The following is a 27,376-nucleotide window of genomic DNA, read 5'->3' as shown; positions in this document are numbered from 1 at the left end:
CCCCAAATCTTCACCTTGGAAATATATTTAACTGGCCCTATCTGACCTTCAATCTTATGTGATCTTGCAGTTCCACAACCAAAACCAGCTAGCTACAGACTCTTGGTTCAAATTCTCAGTAGAGAGAAATGGTCTCTGGCCAGCCAGTGAATTCATTGCTTTTGAGAGAAGTTCTGGTTCAGTCACTTCTGGGGTGGTAGGAAAACCTGCTCACTGGGGGTCATCTGGGGGAGCAGTTTCTCTGGGAACTAAATGACACGTCTCCCTGAGGAGAGAGAAGGGATAGGGGCAACTCTAGTGAAGACAGCTTCACACTGATCTCACTGGCTCCTTGGCTTCTTTCTTTTCCGTGATAGCCCAAATCTCTTCCTGTGCGAACATCTCCTTTGAAAGCGATGCTATGGTCAGGTGGGCTGGGTGGGGTGAGCCGGAGAGGATAGATGACCAGGATAGGGAAGTGCTGGCGATACCGGGCTGGGGGAAATGATGCCTAATGCCCAAGATCAAAGCTAGAGAAATAAGATCCACTGCCAAGTCCAAAGGTCAGGGGCAGTGTGGAAAATCAGACGCAGAGCCAAAGTCAGGAGCCAGCAGATCTGGAAAAACGGAAACTGGCCAGGAACAAGACCAGACCCGGCATGATGGCGCTGAGAATGAGTGGGCAGCAAGCCTAGTTTCACTGGCTCTCGACCTAGGCTCACACACAAAAGAGTCACAATGAAGACAAGGCCTTCTGGGTTTAAGTCATATTACCAAGGGAGAAGAGGAGAAATGAGGGTTTCTTAACCCAGGTCCAAAACCCCCCCTATGTGGTACACAAGAATGTGTGCATTTGTGCATTTTCTGAGGTTGTTAAAGGGAACAGCGCCCCCAAAAGGGTTATTTTAAGGTTTGAATCTGATCATCCAGCAAGGACGATCACTGCGGGCTCTCCCTGTCTCGGCAAATGCCCCGACCAGCTGCGGGTCTCCGCCACGCTCCAAAGGGATAGAATCCCTCTTGCCACGCGTGCCCCAAGGACTCACAGCAGCGCTGCTGCCATCTGATTCCTCGGGGGAGCGCCTAGCCCCGGGCCTGAAAAAGGATGAGCTTAGTTAACAGCGAAGGTTGGGGGCTTTCCCTGGTGGCGCAGTGGTTGAGAATCTGCCTGCCAATGCAGGGTACACGGATTCGAGCCCTGGTCTGGGAAGATCCCATATGCCGCGGAGCAACTAGGCCCATGAGCCACAACTACTGAGCCTGCGCGTCTGAAGACTTTGCCCCGCAACAAGGGAGGCCGCGATAGTGAAAGGCCTCCGCACCGCGATGAAGAGTGGCCCCCGCTTGCCACAACTAGAGAAAGCCCTCGCACGAAACGAAGACCCAACACAGCCAAAAATAAATAAATAAAAAATCCTTCCCTCTACTTTAAAAAAAAAAAAAACAGTGGAGGATGGACAGACGGGCAGAGGGACATTAAAACAGGGGGAGTGTGATTTGCGCCCCTCTGAGGAACTGCAGGCGCAGCTCAAATGAGGACACCGACTGGCCCAAAGATTGACATGAGGTTTGCCCGCTTCTTCAAAATCCGTCGGGTTCATCTTACTGGGAAAATAAACGTATCCGTGCCGCTCTATTTCGGGGTACGGATGGAGTTCCCAGAAGGGGTACAGCGCCCGGACAGGCACTATGGCCTTTGTCCAACCTCCCTCAGGGCCTCCGAACCGCGAGCGCCCCCAAGAGCCAGGACTTGGACAAAGCAAGAGGGCTCTCCGCCCTCTCCCTCGTCCATCGCCCCGCCCCTCGCCCCGCCCCTCCGGGGGGAACCGCGGCGCGCCGGCGTGACGTAGCGCGCATGTCGACGTCGGCACGAGCTAAGCCCGGAAGAGGCGCGGACCGGGAAAGGAGCTGTGCTCGGCAGCTCCTACACCTCTGTGTCTATGGCGCTGTGGCGCGGCTCCGCGTACGCCGGCTTCCTGGCGCTAGCGGTGGGCTGCGTTTTCCTGCTGGAGCCGCAGCTGCCGGGGTCGGCGCTGCGCTCGCTGTGGAGCTCGCTGCAGCTGGGGCCTGCGCCCGCGCCCCCAGGACCCGGCTCCCCTGAGGGTCGGTTGGCTGCTGCCTGGGACGCGCTCATCGTGCGGCCGGCCCGGCGTTGGCGCCGCGTGGCCGTAGGGTGAGTGCCTGCGGAGCCTGCCTCTCTGGACCTCTCCAGGAGGTGCGGGCGCTCCGGGCCTCCGAGGACCGCCTTGGCGGAGGTCAGGCGGCTTGGGAGCTGGGAGGTAGAGCCGGCGCGGAAACGGGTTCCCAGAGGTCCCCGGGAGGCCCTTCGGCGCTGGTGTCCACGCTGCCTCCTTGGCGAGAAGCGTCGGACGTCTGGGACGAGCCCCGTTCGTCACTGCTGCAGGGACTCACCAGACTGCTTTTTCCTGTCGGCTGGCCCCTGCGCCCTTCTCGTCTCGGTAGGACCAGCCCCCTTCTCTCATCTCCATAGAACCAGCCTAATAGCCTCTTGCAAATCCCGCTCAGCCTGACTCCTTATAGTTCGAGCCTCCTTCATTCCAAGCCCTCCTTTTCTGGCGGCTGCTCTTTGGCAGTCAGCGATGGTTGGTCTTAGCACTTTGGCGGCACCCTCTTGCTTCTGAACTACTTGAAGGAGGGGTCGTGCTATTAGCTACCGAGTTTATTTCTTTACGCCTTGTTTCCGCTTCCTTAATGCCGTAGTCTGGAGACCACCATTCTACTGAAACTTCTCTCTCAAAGCTCACCGGAACCGAGTTGATTTTCACATTCAACTGCTTCTTTTAGCCTTCTCTGTCGACTGCTTGCAGCCTTCCGCGCGTTAAGCACACCCTTCTCCTTGAAACTCTTTTCTTCCCCTGATTTCAGTGACATTGCATATTTAGGGTCCTCCCAAATCACAGTGCCTCCTTTCTTTGTATTCCCCTCCCGCGTGTAATTATTCCCTGTTTAGTTCTTGTCTCAGTTCGACTTTAGTATCTTGCCCTCAACACGGAAACAGGCCTTCTGCTGCTCTACTAGTTCCTGTGAGTGTTGGGACCAGAAAGGTTAAGGTAAAGCAGAATTATCCTGAAGATTCAATTAAATAATCCATGTTATTTAGCATGGTGTCTGCTTTAACGAGCAGACACCTAACGTTAGCTACTATTTTTTTATATCAGCATATTTATTGTTTCTTCAGATGTATCCTCTTTTACCTCTTCTTTCAAGTTCAAGCCCTTTCACCTGCATCCTTATCAGCTCATTAATTGTCCTCCCTGGTTTTGTGAGCATTCATTCAACAAATATTTGTCAACTACGTGGTATGTGTCAGGTCTGTGCTAGGTTCTGAGGATGCAGGGATGAATGAGGCAAGGTCCCAGCCTCGTTTGTTGGAAACAAATATATTCGTTATTGTGTTATTCTGCTCGGGCTACCATAACAGGATACCACAGACTGGGTAGCTTAAACAACAGACATTTATTTTCTCACAGTGCTAGAGGCTGATAGCCCAAGAGCGAGTCCTCTCTTAAGGACTTGCAGGTGGCTGCTTTCTCCCTGTGTACTCATTAGACCTTTCCTCCATTCATGAGCACTTCTGGTGTCTCTCCTTCTTTTTAAACAGACATTAGTCCTATTAGATAATGGCCTCGTTTAACCTCAATTACCTCCTTAAATAGCTCCTACCTCCAAATACAGTCCATCTGTGGTTAGGGCTTCAATATGAATGGGGGGCGGGGGGCGGTGAGGTGACACAATGCTGTTTGTAATGATTAAGAAAAGTGCTTTGCTGAACTCATGGTGGAAACAAGGTAGCCTTGTGTCCCAAAGAATTACTGATTCTTCCCAGGATGAGGTTTCAGGAAAAGCTCCATCTGAGAAAGTGACAATCTATTTACTTTTGCTACATCACAAATCACCCCAAAACTTAGTAGCTTAAAACAATGGTCATTTTATTCTCATTATTCTGAGGTTTGATTGGGTTCGGCTAGGCAATTCTCATTTGGGGTTTTGTGCGGTTTCAGGCAGATGATGGCTGGGACTGGGATCATCTCAAGGGTTGATTGTTGTTGTCGGCTACAACCTCAACTGGTTTCACCTGAACACCTACAGGTGGTTTCTCTATTTAGCTTTTTCACAGCAGGGTGACTAGGGGAGGGAATTCCCCAAGAGGACCAGGCAGAAGCATTAATGCCTTTTTGTGACCTACTCTTAGAAGCACATAGTGTTGCTTCTGTCATAGTCTCAGGTCCAAATGGTTTTAAGGGGAGGGGACATAGAACACACCTGGATGGGGGGAATGTGAGCGTCACATTGTAAAAAGAACATGTGGGATGGGACATCTTGTGGCCATCTTGGAAAACATATTCTGCTACAGTGACTTGCAAGGGCCAGGCCCTGGAGAAGAAATGGAATTTCTCCACAAGAAGATGGGGGAATAAGCCCACCTAGGCAGAGAGGACCAAATGTGAAAAGGTATTTGGCTTGTTTGTGAATAGCAAGTTGGCCCTGTATTTAGGGCAAGGACCTTATGGTAGAGGGATGTCAAGCGATGATGCTGAAAGGAGCCTTTTGTATCAGGGTAGGTGATGGGAAAGCCATAAAGGTTTATAAGCAAGTAAATGATGCTAAGTTCTTTGCAGAGACTAACCAGTGGAATGTGAAATTTGAGCTGTGGTTGTAACCTATTTGACTGCTTCATGCTATTTTTGTGGGTAACAGACATCCATTGTTACCAACATTTCTCCTTACCCAGATTTTCAGCCTAAAGATGAGAATGTACAAGGAGTAGGTGGGTGCAGTACTGGTACCAGAATCTCATTTGGCAGGTGCGTGTGTGTTGTAGTTTGATCTTTTAGGAGAATACACAACACACACACACACACATTCACTATCTTTCACATACTCAGTCAAAGCACACAATTTAATATGACTCATAAAAAAGGAAAGTCTTGAGACCCTGACGCTAGTTAAGAGTCCATAGAGCTTTTTCTTGTTTGGCAGTGGTTTTCAACAGGTGAGATTTGAGAAGAGGTTGGGTGTTGTACAGTAAATAGAGGCATCAAAAATGACAGGATCTTAATACTGGGGATCTTACAACAACCTTATGCACGTAGATACAGAGATTGTCATCCAGCTTTCACAGGGAGTAAACTGGGGCTTGGAAATACTGATTTGCCCAAGATCACACAACTGTCGAATGCCCGAGGTGCAGCCTGGCTCCACCTTCGTGCCATGTTGTTGCCACGAAGAGATTAAGAAAAAGGAACAAGTTTGTGGTGGAAGGTAAGCATTTTGATTTCAGAGGAGGGGAAATGTACATTCCTGTGGAATTTTAGAGGAAGCTGGGCCCTCAGCTGCTGACAGCCAGAGGCTGTAGTTGAGGAGCAGGGTTGTAGACCTTGGAGACTCCAGCATTTAGGCCGAGGCCAGAGACTGGACAACATCACCTAGGAAGAGAAAGAAGGGGAGGTAAATGGCAAGGGTGGGATTCGGGGAGGCACTGCCATCTATGTAAGGGGCAGGTGGGAAGGGACCAGGGAATAAAGGATAGGAGAGGTTTCAAGAAGATGGTCAATGGCGAGCCCACTGCCACATCTTTCTAAAGCATGTGCTCCCTCCCCTGCTTCAGAATCGGGCCCTGGTCCTAAGGTTCATTGGGTGAATGATGAACCCCTCATCCTAGCATTCATTCTCCCTTACCTGGCTTCACCCTGACCTTTGAAACCTGTCTAGCTCTTCTCCCCTGTTGAAACTCTCCTAACTGGATCAGTATTCCTATTGTGTCCAGAAACAAGGTTAATCCCTTTGTCTACATCTTTGCTTGTGTATGCTTCCCGTGGGTTTCAGTATCAGATAAATCTGGGTTTGAATTTAGGCTTCTCCAGTCATGGCCTTTGGAATGTTAGTTGACCCCCAGCCTCACTTTTCTCAGCTGCAAGCAGTGATGACTACTTCCCTATCTTAGAACGTTTTGCAGATTGGTGTGGTCTGTCTGAAAATGCCTGTCTTCTTTCTCTGTCCAGAGCACCATCCAGGGTGTGGCCCAAGGACCACTATTCCTACCTCTTGAATTTCTCTTCTCTACGGTTCTGTATCTTACAGCGATTATGATTAGCTCTCATAATATCTCAGGTAGAGTGTGAAAGCTAGAAAGTACCTTAGGAAACGATTTACAGACAGTAAAACAGAGGAGAGGTGATAAAGACCACCATCCTTGTTTTTAAGGAATTTACGACCCAGAAGAAACTGTCCCTCATTCCCACCCCACCCCCAAGTCTCTAATAATATGCCTGGCAACCCTGGCTCCCAGCATCCTCTCTGCTAGCACAGCCACTTGTTCAGGCATTCAGCATCTGTTGCCTCACTTTATCTTCCAGTTGTTTCATCTGTGTCTGTGTTTTCTCAAAACTCACATTGTAATCTTTTATACATTTCTCATTGAGCTGTGAAATTCTGCCTAAGTGTCAAATGAGCATAATTTTGTCTTCTAGTTGTTTTACCTCCCCGCCGCCCTTTAATTTTCCCCAATAAGAAAGCACCTTAGGTAATGTGCTTGTTTACATTTTAGTATACCGTTGAAGTGCAGAGAAAGATTCTTGTTCTGGTTGAAGTATTATAAAATATAACTAGAAAGCACACCTAAAAGTACTTTGTTAACTGTCTGGCACATAGTAGTGTTCAATGATTTTTTTGTTTTAAAAAGCTACCAAGTAAATTTTTTCCTAAGATTTTTTCCGTTAGTATTCATGACATGATTAGGTGGGGGATAGAAAATGTTCCTATGATAGTTACATTGTTTTAACTCAAAATTTGTTCAGTTGGGTTTTGTCTTTGCTGCAAAATGTGCTGAACATTGTTCCGTTCAGTTTTGTTTTTCTGTAAGTGCAGCTTCCTCCATTCTCATCTTTAAACAATCAAACTCTAAAGTCTCAGCACAACTAGATATGGAGGTGGTGTTTACTGAAGTCGATTTTGAAGTCGTTATTTCCAAATATGGGTATATCCCTCAGTACCTGAACTTTTGCTGTCCAGACTCAGGACCCAAATCCATTTGGATACATTTTCTAGGTAGGGCTGCTTGGTGGGAATGGGTGTTTCATGCTATCCAAACTCTCACTGTCTGAACATTGGTAGCCTACTGGAGTCTGAGAGCCAGGGATGGCTGTATTCCTGTTAAGATTCTACCCTTCAGACATCTAACGCTGCATCCAGTAGAAATAAAGGACACTTCCTGTGAGGTAGGATTGAGACCAGTTTACAAGGTGTGTTGGTTCATTATTATGTAAGGCTGTGAAAGGATTATGTTTTCAATGTATCATTAAGAACCTTCCACATGCATGTCAATGTGTTTTATGTGCTGAAAAGTATACTCACTTTTAGATTATGCTTTTCCAGTTGACGAGAGTAATTATATGTGTGTTTGACTTTAAAGGAATAAGAACATTTGAGTATTTAAATGCTGTGCGGTAGGCAAAAACCTTTTCAAAAACTTGGGATTCATAGGAGAAGAATTAATAAAAGAATCTTTATGATGAGTATGCAGTCAGTTTTGCGTCATGAGGAGGGATGTGTTTCTTCCTTGCCCTTGTAAACCTTCCTTGAGTGATGTAAATAATATCTAGCCCACATGAGAACCTTTTAAAAATTGTTATTAAGTTCTAAAAGTAATGTATGCTTGTAAAAATTAGAAATATATCTGATGGAAAAAAAATATATCTCCTCTCCCTTACCACCATCTCATTCCTCATCTTAGAGTTGGCCACCATTAATGATTTGATCAACAGATTTTTAAAGGAGACTGGAAGGGAAACACTGTAGTTACATATTATACACTAAAATCCAATCCATTGGACCTTCTTTATTGATGAGTTTACCTTCTGGTTTCAAAGCTACTCGGAATTAACCTGGAAGCACAGCCTTGTCACCAGAAGCTGTTTCAGTTGGTCTTCCAGCCCCACTGGCAGGGATGGCAGAGGCAGGAATAAAGGTGCCTGTGGTGGGGCAGAAAGACCTCATTTAGCTACCCAAAGTGTTTGGAACTTCTCGTTTAAGGGATGACTTTTAGCAAAGAAACACTGAAAATGTAAGCCAGAACTCTTCCATGCACACATAGGAGGGGCCATGACAGACAGCCTTATACGTACTTTATAATTTCTGTAGCACCAACCAAGTGATGTCGCACTGGCTTCTTACCAGCCTTTAAAGTTCATGGATGGGTCCGGTGAACACCTGCGAAGTGATGAGTTTTTACAGGCTGCAGGTGCACTTAAGTCTTTAAGGCACCACTCAGCTCTAAGAATTTCAACTGGGAGTATTTAGACATTTAGGTATTTAGTGTATTTTACTACCATCCTAATATATCTTTCAGGGGAAGATGGATTTTGACCAAAACTTTTATTTTGCTTCCTCTGCAGCAAGCAGTGTTCCTAAGCATTTATTAACTTAATCTTCACAACAGCTCTTAGTTAAATACTCATATTACACCATTTTATAGATGAGGAAACTGAGACAAAGAGAAATTAAAGTGACTTGCCCACATCACACAGCCAGGGTGAATCCAGACAGTTTGGTTCTGCCACCATTTTCTCAGAAATGCTAAATTTGTGTTATCATGATACTTTGTTCTGAAATGCTGAGCACCTGTTTTCTCTCTTTGTAACTAGTGTAAAAGTTTGCCAAACTCTTGCCAAGAGTCCTGTGTTCTGATCCTAAGACATACATCCAGATAAAGTAATCCTCTTTCTGCCATATGCTGTTTACTTTCCAATTCAGGTTTCAAATCCACTTCATCTGTTTTTTTGTCTGAATACAGGCCTCTGAAACATTTCCCTGTTGTTAAATGCAAAGTAGTTGCCCCAGTGCTTCTGTTTCTTTCACACTGTCTCTTTCTTCCTTCCTTCCTTCCAGAGTCAATGCATGTGTGGATGTAGTGCTGTCAGGGGTGAAGCTCTTGCAGGCACTTGGCCTGAATCCTGGGAATGGGAAAGATCACACTGAGCTGCGTTCGAGGAATGATCTAAAAGAAGCCTTCATTCACTTCATGGGGAAGGGAGCAGCTGCTGAACGCTTCTTCAGTGATAAGGAAACTTTCCATAACATCGCCCAGATTGCATCAGAGTTCCCAGGAGCCCAGGTCTGTTTGCCAGTGGTGGTGGGGAAAGACACCTTGTTTGTATGGTTTCTAAAAGCAACCAAGCAGCTTTTTTCTCCAGTTTGCCCTAAGAGGGTAATTGTTAGGAATCCAATTCTACAGTGTTTTTCTCTTTTTTGAAAACTGTATCTGACCTTCCTTTAACTCTGCTGTTCCTAGTCAGTGCAATTCAGCCAACGTTTATGAAGCATATTTCCTAAAATTTTGGTTCTGGGTTATCCATTAAATTGCTCTTTTTTCGTGTTATTCAAGTTTAAGGTAGGAAAGATATCTACTCCAAACTTGTTTGGGTATTGCTTGGCTGATAACTTGCAGTAATCTTAATATGCCTGAGTCCTTCCTAAGCAAAACAAGGCCAAACCCACAGAGAAAGAGTTCTAGCCTTTGCCTGGGAACGAGGGAGCTGGGTCCTTACCTCTGCTCTGCTGGTCCAGAGCAAGTTTTCTCATCCTCAGCACTATTGACTTTAGGGCTAGAGAATTTTTCCTTGTGGGGGTTGTCCTGCACATTGTAAGATGTTTAGCAGCATCTCTGGCCTCCACCCAGTAGATGACAGTTTCAGTCCTCTTCTTCCCCAGTTGTGACAGTTAAAAATGTCTCCTGACATGGTCATATGTTTCCAGGGTCAGGGAGAGGAGGGATGCAAAATCACCCTGGTTGAGAACCACTGGTCTAGTTTGGTGGCTCTTGGACCTGAGTGTGCATCAGAATCACTTGGAGGGATATTGAAACACAGGTTCCTGGACCGCACTTCCAGAGTTCTGATTCAGTGCCTGTGGGGTGGACCCAAGAATTTACCCTTCCAGCTAGTTTCCTAGTTATGTTGATGCTGTTGTTCTGAACACCTTGTTCTGAGAACCATTGTTCTACAGGGTAGAGCCTCTCAGAGATAGAACTTAGAGCTCCCCAAGCCCACCTGGTGATCATAAACAAAGCCCTGGGGCCTGCATGGTCCAGACACTTCCTCAAGGCTCACACACCTGCTGCTACACCTGCCCTCACACCTCTTACCGGCCAGTTTTGGTTGTTTGTTTAAGCATCTCTCCACCCCACCACATCTAACCCCCAAATTTTCTTACCTAAAATCTTCCTTTGGCCCATCACCCCAGTCTGGGTGTACTTCTCACTGGGGGAGCTCTTAATGCCATTTTTGATTGGTACCTTTCATAGACCATTCTTTGTGACCACTTATTTTTATAACTATTAAGATTTTAAAGTTTTTTTTCCCTTTGAAGCCACCCATTTGAACATTAGAAATGGGCATGAGCATTACCCAGCATGAGCATTACCCAGCAAGCTATTAAAACTTCAGTTACAATCATTTTGACAGCTGAGTTTGGTAGTGAGAGTCTGATCTTTTTTTTTTTCCTTTCTGTCTGCGCAGCGCAGCTTGGGGGATCTCAGTGTTCCCCAACCAAATCCTAACCACTGGACCACCAGGGAACTCCTGAGATTCTTATCTTTTATGAAAGAATCTTGATAGTTCTAAAAAGATGGCAAGTCTACTGCTTAAAAGTCTTTAAGATTGTAGTATTTAAACCACCAATTTGCTTTCTATTCTAGTTTCTTCTGCCTTTTGTTTCATAATGCAAACATTTTTTTCTACAGAAATTTTATCTAGCTTTTACATCATCTAAATTATTTCTTAACATTGTAAAACCTAAAATGTGTTATTTGTCTTCCACTAGTGTGACACTTCATTTGGCGCCTTGTCAAACTCCCTTAAACTATAAGGCAGATTGACTGATAAACAGCAGTTAATGATAACTATTACATGAAAACTCTAAAATCCACTTCATGGAATCTTAATGTTTCACCCAAGATTTTTAGTAAATTCTTCTAGGCACCATAGTAAATAAAAAATAAGGTTAACATGTTAAAAGGCCAAATTTCAGCCTGTATATCACAGTTTTAAATTTATCTATAGTAAGCCATTACTGTCCCACCCGAAACCAGTGATCGGTCAGCACAAACCTTGGTTGGGCTGAAAGTGAGGTCTAGCATCCAGAGATGAGTTATTTATTCTGTGCCTCTGCATGGGACTGGGAACTAGGAAGGTGAGGTGCTAGCGTTCCTCCCAGGCAAGGCAGTTGATGAGGTTTCTCAACTAGAGCATCCGCCGTATTTCCTACTTGTCAGGTTTCCAAAACACATGAATCCGTCCTTAGCACAATGGAATACTAGCCTTGAACTATTTGCTCTTCTGCTCTAGGTCCTCAGCTGAGAGATGTGGTGTTTAGGAGAAAACATTGTCCTCTATTGGAGTCTGTTACCTTTAGAATTTACTCCCAGGAAAGCTCTTACGTTTCCTGATGCATCAGTGTGTTCTTCCTTTCTCAAAATCTGGCAACAAACATTTACTGAGCACTTATTGTAAGAAGACAGTCCTTGCCCTGAAAGAGCTAGACATGTCCCCAGATGACATTAGCCCAAGTGGACAAGGGCTGTAATGGAGGTTTGTTCTGAGTATAGGGGTGGTGAGTAGCAAGGGATCTGTAATCCTGTCTGGAAGGGGGGTTGTGGAGGTGGAGGTGGCCATGGGAAAAGGGAGACAGAAGGCATTGCAGAAGAGGTGATGCTGCAGCTGATACTTGAAAAGTGATCAGGGTCTTACCAACGAATGAGAATGGGGAGGCATCCTAGTCAAAGAAAGCAGCATGTGCCAAAGGCACAGAGACAGGGAGGAAGGCAGACTTGGAGAGCTGCAGGCATGGTACGGAAGGGAGGGCAGGAGATGGAAGTAGAAAGGAAAGCAGGGGACAGATAAAAAGAAAGGCCTGTGTGCCTCACTTAAGAGTTGGATTTTAAAACTGATTCGGAAAGATACATGCACCCCAATGTTTATAGCAGCATTATTTACAATGGCCAAGATAAGGAAGCAAGCTTAGTGTCCATCAGTAGATGAACAGATGAAGATGTAGTGTGTGTGTGTGAGAGAGAGAGATGGAATATTACTCAGCCATAAAAAAGAATGCAATTTTGCCATTTGCAGAAACATGAATGGACTTAGAGGGTATTATGCTAAATGAAATAAAGTCAGACAGAGAAAGACAAATACTGTATGATATCACTTATATGTGGAATCAAAAAATGCAGCAAACTAGTGAATATAACAAAAAAGAAACAGACTCACAGATAAAGACAACAAACTAGTGGTTGCCAGTGGGGAGAGGGAAATGGGGAAGGGGCAGTAAAGGGGTAAGGGATTAATAGGTACAAACTATCAGGTATAAAATAAGCTGCAAGGATATATTGTACAGCATGGGGAATATAGAAAATATTTTATAGTAACTGTAAATGGGGTATAACTTCCAAAAATTGTGAACCACTCTATTGTACACTTGTAATTTAAGTAATATTACATATCAACTATGCTTTGATAAAAAAATTGAGTTGGATTTTAGTTCACTGTAGTATTTATTGATTGATTTTCAGGAGGAGACTGTCATAGTCATATACTCATTTTAGAAGGGTTACAGTGCTGAAGATGAGGTCTATCCATGCTTGTCATATTTCCTTTTGTTTCCTTATCTGTTCCGGTTGCCTGGAAGCTCAAGGCCAAATTTGATCTACAGTTAAGGCAATTATACTAATTTCCAAGTGTAGCAATATGTTTTTTCCACCTTTCCTTATAACTCATTGTCTATTAACCTATGGGGTTAATGTTTTTATTAACCTCATCTGTATGTACTTATGAAGTCACCACAAATTTTTTTGGGAAAAAAATGGACTGTAAATTAATTCAATAAATCAAAATATTATTAAACTTGAGTAACATAGTTAATGCTAAAATACTGTCTAATAACCTTGAACTGTCTTATAGCACTATGTAGGAGGAAATGCAGCTTTAATTGGACAGAAATTTGCAGCCAACTCAGATTTAAAGGTAAGTCAAATTCCCAGATTAAAACCTGTGTCCTTCACTAGTGTTTAAGTAATTTTAGGAGTAAGAATGAGTATCTTTCTGTTCCTTGATTCAACTTGTGCCAGACCCTGAGGCTCTTGTTAGGAATATAGTAGTGGAAGGAGAGGAGTGGTAGCTAATGCTTTCTGAGTGCTTACTGTGTGCCTGACGTTGTTTCTAGTGTTTGATGTGGATTACCTCATTTAATCCCTGCAACAACCTGTAAGGCTAGTTGGTACTCGTGCTGGTACTGCTGTTGTCTTGCTTTCCACATGAAGCTTGAGGCATAGGGAAGTTCATAGCTAATAAGAAATAGAACAAGGACTTCCCTGGTGGCACAGTGGTTAAGAATCTGCCTGCCAGTGCAGGGGACCTGGGTTCAATTCCTGGTCAGGGAAGATCCCACATGGCACGGAACAGCTAAGCCCGTGCGCCACAACTACTGAGCCCATGTACCACAACTAGTGAAGCCCACACTCCTAGAGCCTGTGCTCTGCAACAAGAGAAGCCACCACGGTGAGAAGCCCGCGCACCGCAAAGAAGAGTAGCCCCCGCTCGCCACAACTGGAGAAAGCCCGTGTGCAGCAACGAAGACCCAACGCAGCCAAAAATAAATAAATTAATTTATTTTTTAAAAAAAGAAAGAGGGCTTCCCTGGCGGCGCAGTGGTTGAGAGTCCGCCTGCCGATGCAGGGGACATGGGTTCGTGCCCCCGTCTGGGAGGATCCCACATGCTGCGGAGCGGCTGGGCCTGTAAGCCATGGCCGCTGGGCCTGCGCGTCCGGAGCCTGTGCTCCGCAACGGGAGAGGCCACAACAGTGAGAGACCCGTGTACAGCAAAAAAACAAACAAACAAAAAAAACGAAAGAAAGAAAAGAAATAGAACAGTTTTAACCTAGGACCCCAGAGTCCACGTTCTTGAGTACCTTATCATGTAATGGTTAAGAGCACGTGGGCTCTGGAGTCAGTGCCTGAGGCTGGGAATTGTACAATGATGAGAGAAGACTTAATTGGCTGTTCTGTGAGCCTGGATCCAGAGTGTTGAAAAATGAACGCCACTAGATAGGGACATGTCTTCAAGTCTTAGGCCATTTGGGTTAAGTAGAATTAAAAATTACTGCTATGTTCAAAATAACATCTGAGTAAGAAGCTCTTTTGCTACAAGTGGAATAGGTCTGAGGGGGAAAGACAGCAAGGAGGTTATTGCTGCTGTCTTGCTATAAAATGATTGAGGTTTGGATATGGTAGCCAGAAGAGGAGAAGCCTATCTAAAGCCTACTAAAATGGAATCACTTGGTGCTAGACCATACATGGGGACAAAGAAGATAGGTTTAACAAAGATGATTCTAGAGTAAGTGAACTTGAGAAGTGCAGAATAGATGTGGCTACTGACGGCAGAGAAAGGAAACCATAAACAGTTCTCAGGGGCACAGAATCAGAAGCCCAGAGATGGACCCAAAAATTCAGATAAATGTTCAACAGTTTAAGGGGAAAAAATTCATATGGAGCCACACTGTACACTGAGGGATGGATGTGCTTAGATGTGGAGAGCATATTAAAGTGTGAACGTTCACATTTTAATAAGAATTAAAGTTTCATAAAATATTAGGGTGTGGGAAATTTTTTTTAAAATAGTCATTATCTTTATAGATAGTAATTAACTCCCAAACAGAGAATATTAGAAATTACAGGGCTGACCTTCAGAAGTATTACCAGCTAATGGATGGAAGAGAAGGAAAGATCAGTCATAAACTAATTAGAGAGAACCCAGGCCCTTCCCATCAGAATCCTGGGCATTTGAATGGGTCCATAAAAGGCCACTCTCTTGACCCTGAGAAGTAATTCTGGCCCTGGAAGTCCTGGGTTACATTGACCTTTCAATATTGCCCTCGTCTGGGACCAGTATTTGCTGTTGGTCTCTGGAGAAGCTGGGCCTGAGACCAGTCTGACTGGAAAGCATTCTGATTTTTAAAAAAAGAAAAAAAAATGTCTGGCCTTGGTAGAAGATTGAGGAAAGAAAAGGGATATCTGTTACTCAGTCCTCACAACAATCTGATGAAGTTAAGGTATTATCACCGTTTTAAAGACAGGAGGTCCAGAGAGGTTAAGTAATGTAAGAGATTAAGTATTGTGCGTAGGGTCACCTAGCTAGTAAATGATGGAGCCAGGATTCAAACACTAGGCTCTGCCATGACCTCACCACCTCATATTGCTCTCTCAGAGAGATTCCATTTAACTTGATGCAATGCTTCTCGACATGGACCAAGTGATCATCTGAGAACCACCGCAGATTAAGGATTAGGTATTTTCCAAAGGCAATAATAATCATTAACACTTTCCTAGTTCTTACTGTATGCCAGGCACTGTCTTAAGTGCTTTACATTATATTAACTCTTCTGATCCTCACAGTGCCCCATAAGGGAAGTCTATTATTATCCCCATTTTGTAGATAGAAAAAAATGAGGCATGGAGAAGTTAAAACTGTTCAAGGTCACATACCTAGGAAGGAGTAGAGCTGGGATTTGAACCCAAGTACTCTAGCTCCAGCGTCCATGCTCTTTACAACCAAGCTATGTTGTCTCATAAATAGACCCTGGTGAATATAGTAAAGGTAAATTCAGTGGAATGGTGAAATAGAAGCCAGATTGCAGAAGAGAGCAGTGTCTTTATGGAATATATTTTGGAATTTAGCCAAGAATTAGAAGTAGATGTTGGATCTTGTCAAATGCTGCTGTGGTTTTTGTTTTTTAACTTTGGTATATGGTTATTACATTGATTTTCAAATGTTAGACTAACCATGTATCCCCAGAATAAACCTCACTTGCTTCTGATGTATTACCCTTTTTTTTGGATTCAATTTACTAAAATTTTGTTTAAAACTTTTATATCAATTTCCCTGGGGGATATTGGTCTGTATTTTTCTTGTATATCTGTCTGGTTTTAGTATCAGAGTAATACTGACCTTATAGAATGAATTGGGAAGTATTTCAATTTTTTTAAAAAAGTGTTTGTGTAGAATTGGTATCATATCCTCCTTACATGTTTGTAGAGTTCACCAGCAAAGCCCTCTAGGCCTGAAGTTTTTGATACGGGAAGGTTTTTAACAATTTCGATTTAATAGATAAAGAGAAATTCCGATTTTTTATTTCTTGAGTGAGCTTTGGTAGTTTAATCTTTCAAGAAATTTGTCCGTTTCATCTAAGTTGTTGAATTTATTGGCATAAAGTTAGTCATAATGTTCCCTTATTCCTTTAAGGTCTGTAGAATCTGTAGTGATGTTCTCTCTCTCTTTCCTGATACTGGTAATTTATGTCTTTTTCTTTTTTTCTTTTCCTTGATACGTTTGGCTATAGGTTTGTCAATTTTGATCTTTTCAATAAACAATGAACTTTCAATTCTACTGATTTTTTTTTTTTTCTGTATTTTTCTCTTTTCTATTTCATTGGTTTCTGTTTGCTTTGAATTTAACTTTCTGGTTTATTAAGGTAGTAGCTGAGGTCACGGATTTGAGACCTTTGTTTTCTGGTACAGGGTGTTTAGTGCTATAAACTTCCCCTTAAGTACTATTTTAGCTGTATCCCACAGATTTTGATACTTTGTTTTTATTTTCATTCAGTTCAAATGCTTTCTGATTTCCCTTTGATTTCTTGAGATGAGGTATTTAATGGCCCATCTATGTACTACTTAGAAGTGTGTTATTTAGTTTCTAAATATTGGGAGGGTTTCCAGATATCTTTCTGTTATTGATTTCTATTTTACTTCCATTGTGATCAGAGAATATGCTTCTCTGATTCCTATTAAATTTATTGAGACTTTTTTATGACCCAGAATATAGTCTTATCTTGGTGAAGTTCAGTGTACACTTGAAAAGTACATATTTTTCTGTTTTGGAGTGGAGTGTTCTATATATAAATGTCAGTTAGGCCAAGTTGGTTGATAATGTTGTTCAAGTCTTCTATGTTCTTAATGATTTTCAGTCCACTTGATTTATCTAATACTATTGAGAGAGGGGTATTGACATCTTCAGCTATACTTATGGACTTGTCTATTTCCCTTGCAGTTCTATAACTTTTTGCTTCATGTATTTTTAAGCTGTTATTAGATGTATAACTCCTTAGAATTGTTACCTCCCTCCATGAATTGACCCTTTTATCATTACCAGGGATAAAGAAAATAATTTCATAATATTCTTTGCTGTGTAATCTATTTTGATTAAAATAGCCATTCCAGCTTTGAATTGTGTTATGATATATCTTTTTCCATCCTTCGGCTTTTAACCTATTTGTGTCTTTATATTTAAAATGTGTTTCTTGTAGGCAATATATAGTTGGGGCTTGCTTTTTAATACACTTTGACATTCTCTGTCTTTTATTTGGGGAGTTTAGACCATTTACATTTAATATGATTATTGCTATATCAGGTAGGTTTAAATCTGACACCTTGCTACTTGTTTTCTTTAGTGGTTGCTTTAGGGTTTATAATGTACATTTTTAGCTTATCACAGTCTGCTTTCAAGTGATATTATTAAACCACCAGATAGAATGTAAGAACTTTAAAATAGTATACTTCCATTTCTCCCCTCCAGTCTTTATACTATTATTGGCATATACTTTACTTCTAGATAGGCTATAAATCTCATACTATGCTGTTAATATTTTTGTTCAAACAGTTAATTATCTTTTAAAGACATTTAAATAGTAAGAAAAAGATCTTATATACTTATCCAGAGTTACCATTCCTGGCGTTCTTCATTCCTTTGTTTAGATCAATATTTCCATCTGGTATCATTTTCCTTCTGCCTAAAGGATTTCCTATTTCCTGTAGTGCAGATCTGCTGGTGATTAATTCTTTCAGATTTTGTATATCTGGAAACTCTTTTAGGCTGAATTGCAGCAGGATCTGTAGGGCTTACTCAGTTTTTTTCTGTTTCTTAGGGATCACTGTCCTTTGTTGCCCAGTGCCCAAATGTTTTGAAAACCATTATTTCATAAATTTTATGTTTTGTTGTTGTTTCAGGCAGGAGGGTAAATCTGGCCCTTGTTATCTCATCTTGGAAGCTGAAGTTCTAGCCAAGAATTAGAGAAAAGAAATAAAATTATAGGGGCAAGACTTTTTAGAATTGGCAAATAGCGAGCATGTGTCGAGAGGGAAGTGTATTTTCACCCAGAAGCTGGGATTTCTTAGATGCATGAAAATGCCTCTGTACAAACAAGTAGTTAATTAGCAAGTAAAAATGCTTTTGGAAGCTTCTGGATGGGACATATCAAATCTGAAATGGTTACAATCATCTTTGAGGACTTTCCTTCGAATCCTGATCCAGGCCCTCATGGTTCAGGGGCTTTGAGTCTGTTAACCTGGTCATGAGTGGGGCCAGAGCCGGCATGGCAGAAACAGCAGCAGGTGTGAAATGGCTTCTAGAAGGAAAAGCCAGGAAGAGGCCCAGGTTGGAGTTGAAGAAAAGGTTTTTAAAAAGTTGCAGAGCACCTCCCCCCATACTTTCAGAATCGAGGTGCTCTTTAATTCTTCTATTTGGAAGGCTGTCTTGTTCACAAAGCAGCTAAGTATAGTAGGGAGCCTGATCCCACAAATTAGGTCCCCTGGTTGATTATTGTGGTCCTTTTCTATACTGTGTAAATTCAAACAGTTGTTTTCATCTGGCAGTTTTGAGCAGACAGCATCCTGTATCTGTTTGCCTACACAGGATGTGAGTCAGTTAAGAAAAGAGAGAAAGTGAGGTACAGTGTGTCTTAGTCTGCTCAGGCTGCCCTGATGGCAAAATGCCATAGACCGGGTTGCTTAAACAACAGAAATTTATTTTCTCACAGTTCTGGAGGCTGGAAAACCCAAGATCACAGTTCCAGCAGGGTTTGGTTTCTGATGAGCGCTCTCTTTCTGGCTTGCAGACAGCCACCTACTTGTGTGTCCTCACATGGCCTTTCTTTAACAGGTGTGGTGAATAGAGATCTCTCTCTCTCTCTCTCCCTTTTCTTATAAGGCCACCAATCCTGTTGAATTAGGAACCCACCCATATGACCTCATTTACTTCCTGAAAACCCTATCCAGATATCATCACATTGGCCATTAGACTTCGACATGGGAATTGGGGTGGGGGTGGGGAGGCCACAAACATTCAGTCCCTAACAGGGTGCATGGGATTCAGCAGCAGCCTAGGTACCTGTGTAACGTGTGTGACGTGGGTCTTTTATCAGCCTCTCATTTCTGGGTACATTGTGTCTATACCCCCCAGGCCCTGGTAGTAGCCCCTCTAGTCTGTACCTCCAAACCAAAAGCTTTCAAAATTGGATTTGGAATCCAGCGTTTTGTTGAAATGAATAGAAGTGCTGGATGTACCTTAATGAACAGATTCCGTGGGACAAGGGGCAGATCTCCTGATAGATTTCGTATTGCTTGTCTCCAGGTTCTTCTTTGTGGTCCGGTTGGTCCAAAGCTGCATGAACTTCTTGATGACAATGTATTTGTTCCACCAGAGTCACTGCAGGAAGTGGATGAGTTCCACCTCATTTTAGAGTATCAGGCAGGTAAGAGGAAATGAGTAAGTAATGGTGTAAACCTGGCTAGAGGGCTGTGTGTTGTCAGATGGGGGTATCACTGTGCTAGAAATTCATCTTTGTAAATTGGCAGGATCCTGTTCTTGCCTTACCAAAAGCTTCCTGGCCCCTGGTTCTGCTGAGTTGGTTCTGACCATTGTCTCAAGGGAGAGTGATGTAGAGTATTACAGCACTGAAGAAAATTCCCAGGTCTGCAAATGTAATTGATCTGAACCCAAGAGACATCAGGCTGTAGGAAAGCAAGCATCTTGAATAAAAATGAAAATGTGTTAAACGCATATATATAAAGTTTTTCTTTATTACTAAGAAGAAAGAAGGGCAGGTAGAATCTGCTGAGCTCTGTGCTGGGTTCTGTCCTAGGCCTTTCTGGCCAGCTGTTCCAAGCTGCTTAGGGTAATACCAGGCCTCTGGCAAAGTTCCTTTGAAGCATTTTATTTTCCCTTGGGTGTGTAAGTGGAAGTGTTTTGTATACAACAACACCTATTATTTCCCATTACATAATGTTCCAATGTTTATAACTCCAAATCCACCCCATCCCACCCTGCCTCCCCCCAGTAGATTTTATGTGTTATACAGACTACAGATCTGATTTCTGAGAGAATCCTAAATACCTGAACGTATTCTAATTTTGTTTATTTGATCCCGTGTATTTTCCCTGCTCAGAACTCAGACTCTTGAATTTCTGATTCAACACATTATTAATTCACGTTAAAGATTCAAGCATCTAAACAGACTAATTGGTACCTTAAAGCGGTACTTGCTTAATATGCATCAGTGAACTGCTTCCGAGTCAGACGATTAAGAGAACCTCACCTACTAGAGTAATTGACTTTAATATAAGATACAAAATATAGTGTATCTTAAAAATTATGCCTTCCGCCAAGTACAAAAAAAAATGATTGTTTCTGGTTCTCTTTGGGGTGCTTACTAGAATGAAGGAGTTAGGAAGGGCAGGGTCAGAAAATTAAAGACAAGATGTTGGAGTGGGCAGTTCCCATTTGCACAGTTTTTGAGTTTCTCTCAGTGGGAAATCAGAATGATGGCTCTTACTGCCTGAAGGTAGTGGTATGGAGTGAGCTGCTCAAATGAAAGGCGTGAGCAAGTCTGTTGACTGGAAGGATCTAGAAGAGCTGAAGATATGCCTTTGAGGCGCTGCTGCTGCTGCCAGTTCCAGATTCATCTCACAGCTGCTCTGTTGGCACTCACATCATGAACTTGGGACCTTTCTGGTCCCTGTGCCTGTCATTTTCCCTGGTGACTACAGAGTAGAGAGACTAGTTTCTTCACCAAGACTTTGCTGTTGTATTTGACAGCTGTGCCTTGTATGTGGTTCAGAAGACAGCACAGCTTATCTTGAAAGGAGATTGTCTCCATCCTTGGGTTTACAAGCTTCCCATTTCAGTTTTTCTTTTCTATGCCTTATTTCTTAGTACAAAGCAGTGGCCTTCCACTCAACTTTATGTAAAGTTACATTTTCATTGGCCCCTGGAGGAAACCTAGTCTAGCAGCCCTCAGGTCAGCTCTCTTAACAGAAATCCATCCCCTGCTTCTCTCTAAATGAATAAATTCCCAGAGGGGATTTGTCAACTTCTTTTTCCTTCTCTCCTACCAGACCTTTCCAGAGAAGCTTATTTTCAGGCTTTGGGCTGGGGATCCAGTGAGTCACTGCATAGGTTTTGCTGACTTACTGACTGAAGGGCAAGATCATAAGTTGAGAGAAGGGATCACTTAAGGGAATAAATTCAAAGCTTAGTGAGAAAAGAGGGGCGTTGAATATTATTACGGGCTCACCCTGTCTGCGTTTCAATCATTTTGCTTTTCGGGCCACTCCATCAGTCAGTCCTGCGTCCTGTGGAAACTGCCAGTGAACAGCTCTCCACATCCCTCCTTGTCTTTGCCTTGCGGAAGCCTGTTTATTTTTGCCTGTCTCACTTTTTCCCTGAGCAGATTAATTTGTTTTGAATGCCATGTGGCTCTTCTCTCCTAGGTTAAGTTAGATAGTGCTTATTCACAGTTTCACTCTGAGCGGCAGTTCCAGGTCTCTACTCGTGGAGAACACTCATGTTGTGTGTTTTTCCCATTGTACAGCGTCTTGTTAGTTGGGGAAGTATTCGTTTAGAATTCATACCCGCATCTTTTGTGTCATAGACATTGGAGTCATCGTTCTGTTCTCTTCCTCGTGTGTTCTTTTGCTGATTCAGTCATGTGGCTATATGCTGGGTACAATATGAAGCAGTAGAAATATGATGATAGAAGAAGACACAGGCCCTCCCCTCAGTCCACATTTCCCTACAGGAGGTGGAGTCTTGAATAAATGATTGCACAGTTATGTGCCAAGTCCTATAATAAGGCCCAGTGGTGGCCCAGGGAAGGAGGTACTGTAATCGAGTCTGCTTGGAGGTGGCAGAGTTCGGAAAGGCTTCCTAGGGGAGGCCGTCCCTGCGTTGGGTCTTCAGAAATGAAGCAGAGTTGGAATGCTGCTGTCAGCCGTGTGGATCACCATTGGGTATTTTCTTTAGACAAATAATAAGGCATGGGCCAGGAGTTAAGAAAGGAACGTGGTGTTTTAACAAGTATAACCATTGCATCAGGTTTTAGGAAATAGGTGATGTTTTCTTTCCTGTTATACAAACGACCCACATATGAAATGTTTTCAGAGGAATGGATTCGGTAAAAGTGAACTCAGAGCAAAGGAAGGATAGGTTTTCCCCGCCTTGACACCCGCTCTAGAGTAAGCCCCTCCCCTCCCCCCACGCACACTCTGCAGGGAGGCGGGGCTGCTGCTGTTGGCAGAGGAAGCAGGAAGCAGGGCCCTGACCCTGGGGGGGCACATTTGCCGGCAGCGTGGAGACCCTCTGCTGGGGTGGCTGCCGTGGGGAAAAACTTTCTGAAGGAATAGCCAGTAAATGATAAAACCAATGAAAGACTAGGCTTCAGCATATGGGCTTTGATTTTGTAAATGGGACCAGTCCTTTGCGTGGAGGGAGAGCTGTGTAACCCTAGGTCATAAATCCTTGCCCCCCAGTCTCGGGCAGCGCGCCAGGCTGGGGATGACTGCTCCTCCTGGTGCTCGGGGGACATGGCCTCCAAGGCACTGCCTCAGGCTGAGTTTTGAGATTTTCAGGACTTCAAGGAGAGGAATGTGGGATGCGCGTGGGATAGCACCGAGTGAACTTGGAGAGGCCTCTCCGCCCCCCACTGCCCCCCCTCCCCTAGGACTCGGGCACTGGCGCACTCCCCTCAAGTGCTTGGCAGTTGGTAGTTCCCCACCTGACTGCACATCCGGGTCTCCAGGGGTGGGGCCCTGCCACCTGCACATTAAAAACTAGGTTCCGCTGGAGATGCTTCCTCCTGGCCGCGGTGCTGAGAGGCACCCCTGTAGCTGCACACAGATTCCCAGCTCCCGCCCCCGCCCAAGACCCCACCGGGGAGGGTCTGGCCTCCCTCTGCTTGAATCAGATTAGTGAACGCTGAGCGCTTCACTCCCTCACCGTCAGGCCCTGAGGTGTTCAGCCTTTCGACAGTAGCAATGATCAGATAAATCTGTGCAGGGGACTGTGACTGGGCTGTGGGAATCAGAGACATACAGTGTTGAGAGGGGATGGGGCACAAACCTGCGAAAAGTGAAGTAATGATACAAGTTTGAATACTAGTTAACATAGTAGAAGAGAGGACTCAAAGCAAAGTGATGAATCACCAAACCACGTAAAGGAGAATCTCTGGATCCTCAAAGCAGTGAAAGTACACCTCAGGCTGGAGCAGTTGGCAACCCTTTCAGGCGGTAGTAACACTTGAACTTAGTCTTTTATTCATTATTCATTATTCCAAAGCAGCTCGCTCACGGGAGGCTAGAGCAGCCAGATACTCTTAGCTTCTGGATCCAGTGCCCAGGAACCACCAGTGGGCGGCAGGGAGGAGGAGGTACAGTCATTCTAGCCTCCTTAGGTCCCAGCTAAATGACAGGTGCTGGGGCGTTTCTGTGAGGTGGAAGGTGCTTTGGGAAAGGCAGCATGTCCTACGTTCGGAGACCCGCATGGTGCCCACTGTGCACCAGTGTTTGGAAGTTGTGCTCTGCGACTGGGAGGGACACGGGCATCCTGTGTTTGGACAGGAGAACTTCCCTGGGACTCGAGGGGAGCTACTTGCCAGCTCCTTGACAAAGGCACACAGCACCCGTGCTGTGTTTCTGTGTTTTTGTGGGGCTGGGGTTGGGGTTTTGGGTTTGTTTCTTTCTGACCACCATCTTCCTGGCTGCGGCACCATGCTTCCCTTAGGCCATGGCATCCGGGGCCCACTCAGCCAGAGGCCAGCCTGCCCAGAGCCAAGGCTCCAGTGAGGCCCCCGCCAGCCCCCGCACAGCTAGGAGACTTAAAGCCTCTTCCTTTTCTTCCCATTGTGTTGACTGGGCTTTTCTAGGGGAGGAGTGGGGCCAGTTAAAAGCTCCCCATGCCAACCGATTCATCTTCTCCCACGACCTCTCCAACGGGGCCATGAATATGCTGGAGGTGTTTGTGTCTAGCCTGGAGGAGTTTCAGCCAGACCTGGTGGTCCTCTCTGGATTGCACATGATGGAGGGACAAAGCAAGGAGTTCCAGAGGAAGAGACTCTTGGAGGTAATAGCACTGTTACGGGATTTCACAGATCGCAGCTAGCATTTTCCTTCAGATCCCTGCCTCTCTCAGCCCCTGCAGCTTGCGCTGCCTTGCCCTGGGTCCTGGCCTCCCGGGACGTGTCGTGGCAGCCGAGAAGCCTGCCTCCCACTCCAGCGAGGCTCCTCATGGGGTTCTCTCAGGCACGGGCAGCATCTTGAGTAGGACAGATCAGAACATCGTCTTGCCTGAGCCTCTGCTTCCTGTGCTAAGCTGAACGTGGCTGCAGACTGCAGTGTCTGTAGTTTGTGTCCTTCGTGTTTTCTGTATCATCTCATTCACATCAGCTGTGCTGCAGATTCACACAGCAGTTGAAACTGACTGCTCAGTTTAGGTCCCCAGGAAGAGGCTGGCTGCGTGAACGTTTAGGGGCGGTTCCTTGTGCTCTCTGAGTCCTTAACCCCAGTGCCTCTCTGCAGAGCCTGGTTTTCCCTGTTGGGAAAAGCCTCCCTTGTCCACAGTGTCTGTGGCCGCCCACGTGGCCGGGAGCTTTCATGAGGATGCACTGCCTCTCGGGACCTGTTCCTTCCCTCTTGCCTGACTTCCTTCTGTTTCTGATGGCAGTGCTCTCCTCTTGTCTCTGCAGGTCATGACCGCCATTTCTGACATCCCCACGGGTATTCCAGTTCACCTGGAGCTGGCCAGCATGACCAACAGGGAGCTCATGAGCAGCATTGTGCATCAGGTAACCCACGGGCAGCACGGGGGGTCACTGAGGTGTGGGTGTTGTCTCACTCAGACCTGGGTCCGTGAGATCCAAGTCCAGGAGCCAGGACTGTGCTGGAACAGGATCTCCTACTAGATTAGGAATATGGCGGTGTTGCTGATGGGCTCTTGGGGTGTGTTTCTCCTTCTGGAATGGGGAAGTCAGAAGTGAATGCCTTTTGCAGCAGAACTCAAAGGAGAAAACTGAAAGCCCAACTTGGGTGCTTTCAGTTGAACTTCAAGAAGTTCAGAGAAAGGAAGTTTGGGGGGGCGCTTCACTCCCTCACCGTCAGGCCCTGAGGTGTTCAGCCTTTCGACAGTAGCAATGATCAGATAAATCCAAGAGTGCGGTGCTTAAGAGCACAGACTTTGGAAACCGGGTTGGAATGCCAGCTTTGCCACTCGCTAGCTTTGTGAACTTAGGCAGGTTAGTTAACCTTTCATTTATTGTTATTTAACCTCTTTAATGGGTAATATATTCATGTGGTTCAAAACTCAAAAAATATTAAAATATATTCATGAAGTCTCGCTTCCTCCTGCCCCCTGTATCCACTGTTAGTAACCTCTTTACTAGTTTCACCTGCTCCCTCCAGAGGTATTGTGTACGTATATAAGTAAATATGGGAATATAGCCTTATTTTTTCATCCCTTTTTACCCCCAAAGATAGCATAGCATACTGCATACACTGTTGTACACTTTGCTTTTTTTCACTGGATGAGTTTTGGAGCTCTCCTCTTTGTCATCACTTGGTTAGAAGAAGCGTGTGGTACATCCAGTGTCTTTAACTCCAACCAAAGCTGGGCATTTGGCTGTCTGCCCTTTGCTGTCCCATACAGCGCTTCAGCAAGTAACTTTGTACATGAGTTTATTTTGCCCATGAGCAGGTACATGTGTATGATAAGTTCTCAGAAGTAGAATTGCTAGATTGGGGCACAAAAAGCATTTGTAAGTTTGATATTGCAGAATTCTCGTCCATGAGCACTGTACCAGTTTACTTCCACTAGAATTCTCTACAAGTGCTTGTTTCCTCATATCCTTGCCACTGGAATGTGATTAAAAACATGCTTTCTGACCAGTCTGACAGGTAAAAAGTGGTATTTCAGAATAATTTTTTTTAATAGACTACTTTCAGGGCAGTGTTAGGTTCACAGCACAGGTGAGCAGAATGTAGAGCCCCATGTAGCCCCTGCCCTCCACACCCAGCGCCTCCCCCATCAACATCCCCTGCCCCAGAGTGGGGCGTTTGCAACAGTCAGTGAGCCTACATTCACATGTCAACATCACGCAAAGTCCATCGTTTACATTAGGGTTCACTCCTGGTGTTTTTCAGTATCTTTTGTTTTTTCTTCTTTTTTACTTTTTGGCCACAACTTGCAGCATGTGGGGTCTTAGTTCCCTGACCAGGGATCGAACCTGCACCCCCTGCAGTGGAAACGCGGAGTCTTAACCGCTGGACTGCCAGGGAAGTCCCATTCGGTATAATTTTTATTCTCATATTTCTCTTTTTGAGGTTATTTTTTCACTTCTTTAAAAAGCCATTTTTATTTCATTTTCTGTGTAACTGTCTACTTAACCTTTCTAAGCCTCGGTCCCCTTATCTGTAAGATGGAGGCAATCCCTCCTTCCCTCAGAGCATTACAGTGAGAAGTGAATGAAATAGAGCCAGTAGCTCAATGTGTAACAGAACATGCAGTAAACGGAAGTGGTGTTACATTAGCAAAGGGACAGGCCCTTGATTTTTTTTTTTTTTTTTTTTTTTGCCACACCGTGCCAGCTTGCAGGATCTTAGTTCCCCAACCAGGGATTGAACCCACGCCCTCGGCAGTGAAAGTGCGGGGTCCTAAACACTGGACCGCCAGGGGATTCCCAGGCCCTTGATTTTTAAAAAAATATATGCGCGTGCAGACACACCCCTGCATACCCACAGGGCTCATCTCTCTTGCACAAACATTCACCTTATTCAGGTCCCTGGCTCTAAGGAAGGAAGTGCTAAGTAAGAAAGAAAGCAAGGTGGACATAGTGGTACCCCTCAAGATAGAAAACCATGGCTCTTGTTTGGTACCCTTTCACACACAGTGTTATTACTAAATTCAGTCTTCCTAACCCACACCTGCCTAGAAAGCTTAGATCAGACGTGAAGCCACTCTCCTTGCTTCTTGGTGTTGTGTGCGAGGAACCCTTACAACCCTGCCTGTGGGCTTCTCCACTGTACTGGTGTGACACCTGCTGACATTCAGGAACTGAGAGTCAGGCCCCGTCGGTGGTGAGAGCCTCTGCTGTGTGTGCAGAGGCAGAAACTGGGCACCGTGGAAAGCAGTACAGAGCGTACCCCTCTGCCTTTGTATTCCAGCATATAAACAGAAGACTGGCTCTAATACAGAGTTACTGCAACTTTCCAGTTGACCGCAAGTGATGATG

General features: G+C 44.6%; 1 protein-coding gene across 7 annotated transcripts in view; it reads left to right on the top strand.

Annotated features, from left to right (window-relative positions):
* Positions 1–1,854: 1,854 nt before the first annotated feature.
* ADPGK (ADP dependent glucokinase) overlaps positions 1,855–27,376 on the top strand; it is a 44,420-nt gene continuing 18,898 nt past the window's right edge. For 4 of the 7 annotated variants that reach the window (XR_012330209.1, XR_012330207.1, XR_012330208.1 and 1 more), the window contains exons 1-6: positions 1,855–2,152; positions 8,887–9,112; positions 12,954–13,016; positions 19,453–19,573; positions 24,020–24,216; positions 24,839–24,937. Coding sequence is in view for 4 of the 7 variants with exons in the window: in XM_073801225.1 (XP_073657326.1) it covers positions 1,920–2,152; positions 8,887–9,112; positions 12,954–13,016; positions 19,453–19,573; positions 24,020–24,216; positions 24,839–24,937 (939 nt within the window). In the remaining 3 variants the exon portion in view is untranslated. The other 3 variants (XM_004320112.4, XM_019949376.3, XM_033851948.2) reach the window with 2 other exon arrangements.

This window comes from Tursiops truncatus, chromosome 2, assembly GCF_011762595.2.
Source record: "Tursiops truncatus isolate mTurTru1 chromosome 2, mTurTru1.mat.Y, whole genome shotgun sequence".
Taxonomy (NCBI): Eukaryota; Metazoa; Chordata; class Mammalia; order Artiodactyla; family Delphinidae; genus Tursiops; species Tursiops truncatus.
The sequence above is the reverse complement of the archived record's forward strand: the minus strand, read 5'-3'. Positions and strand labels throughout refer to the sequence as shown.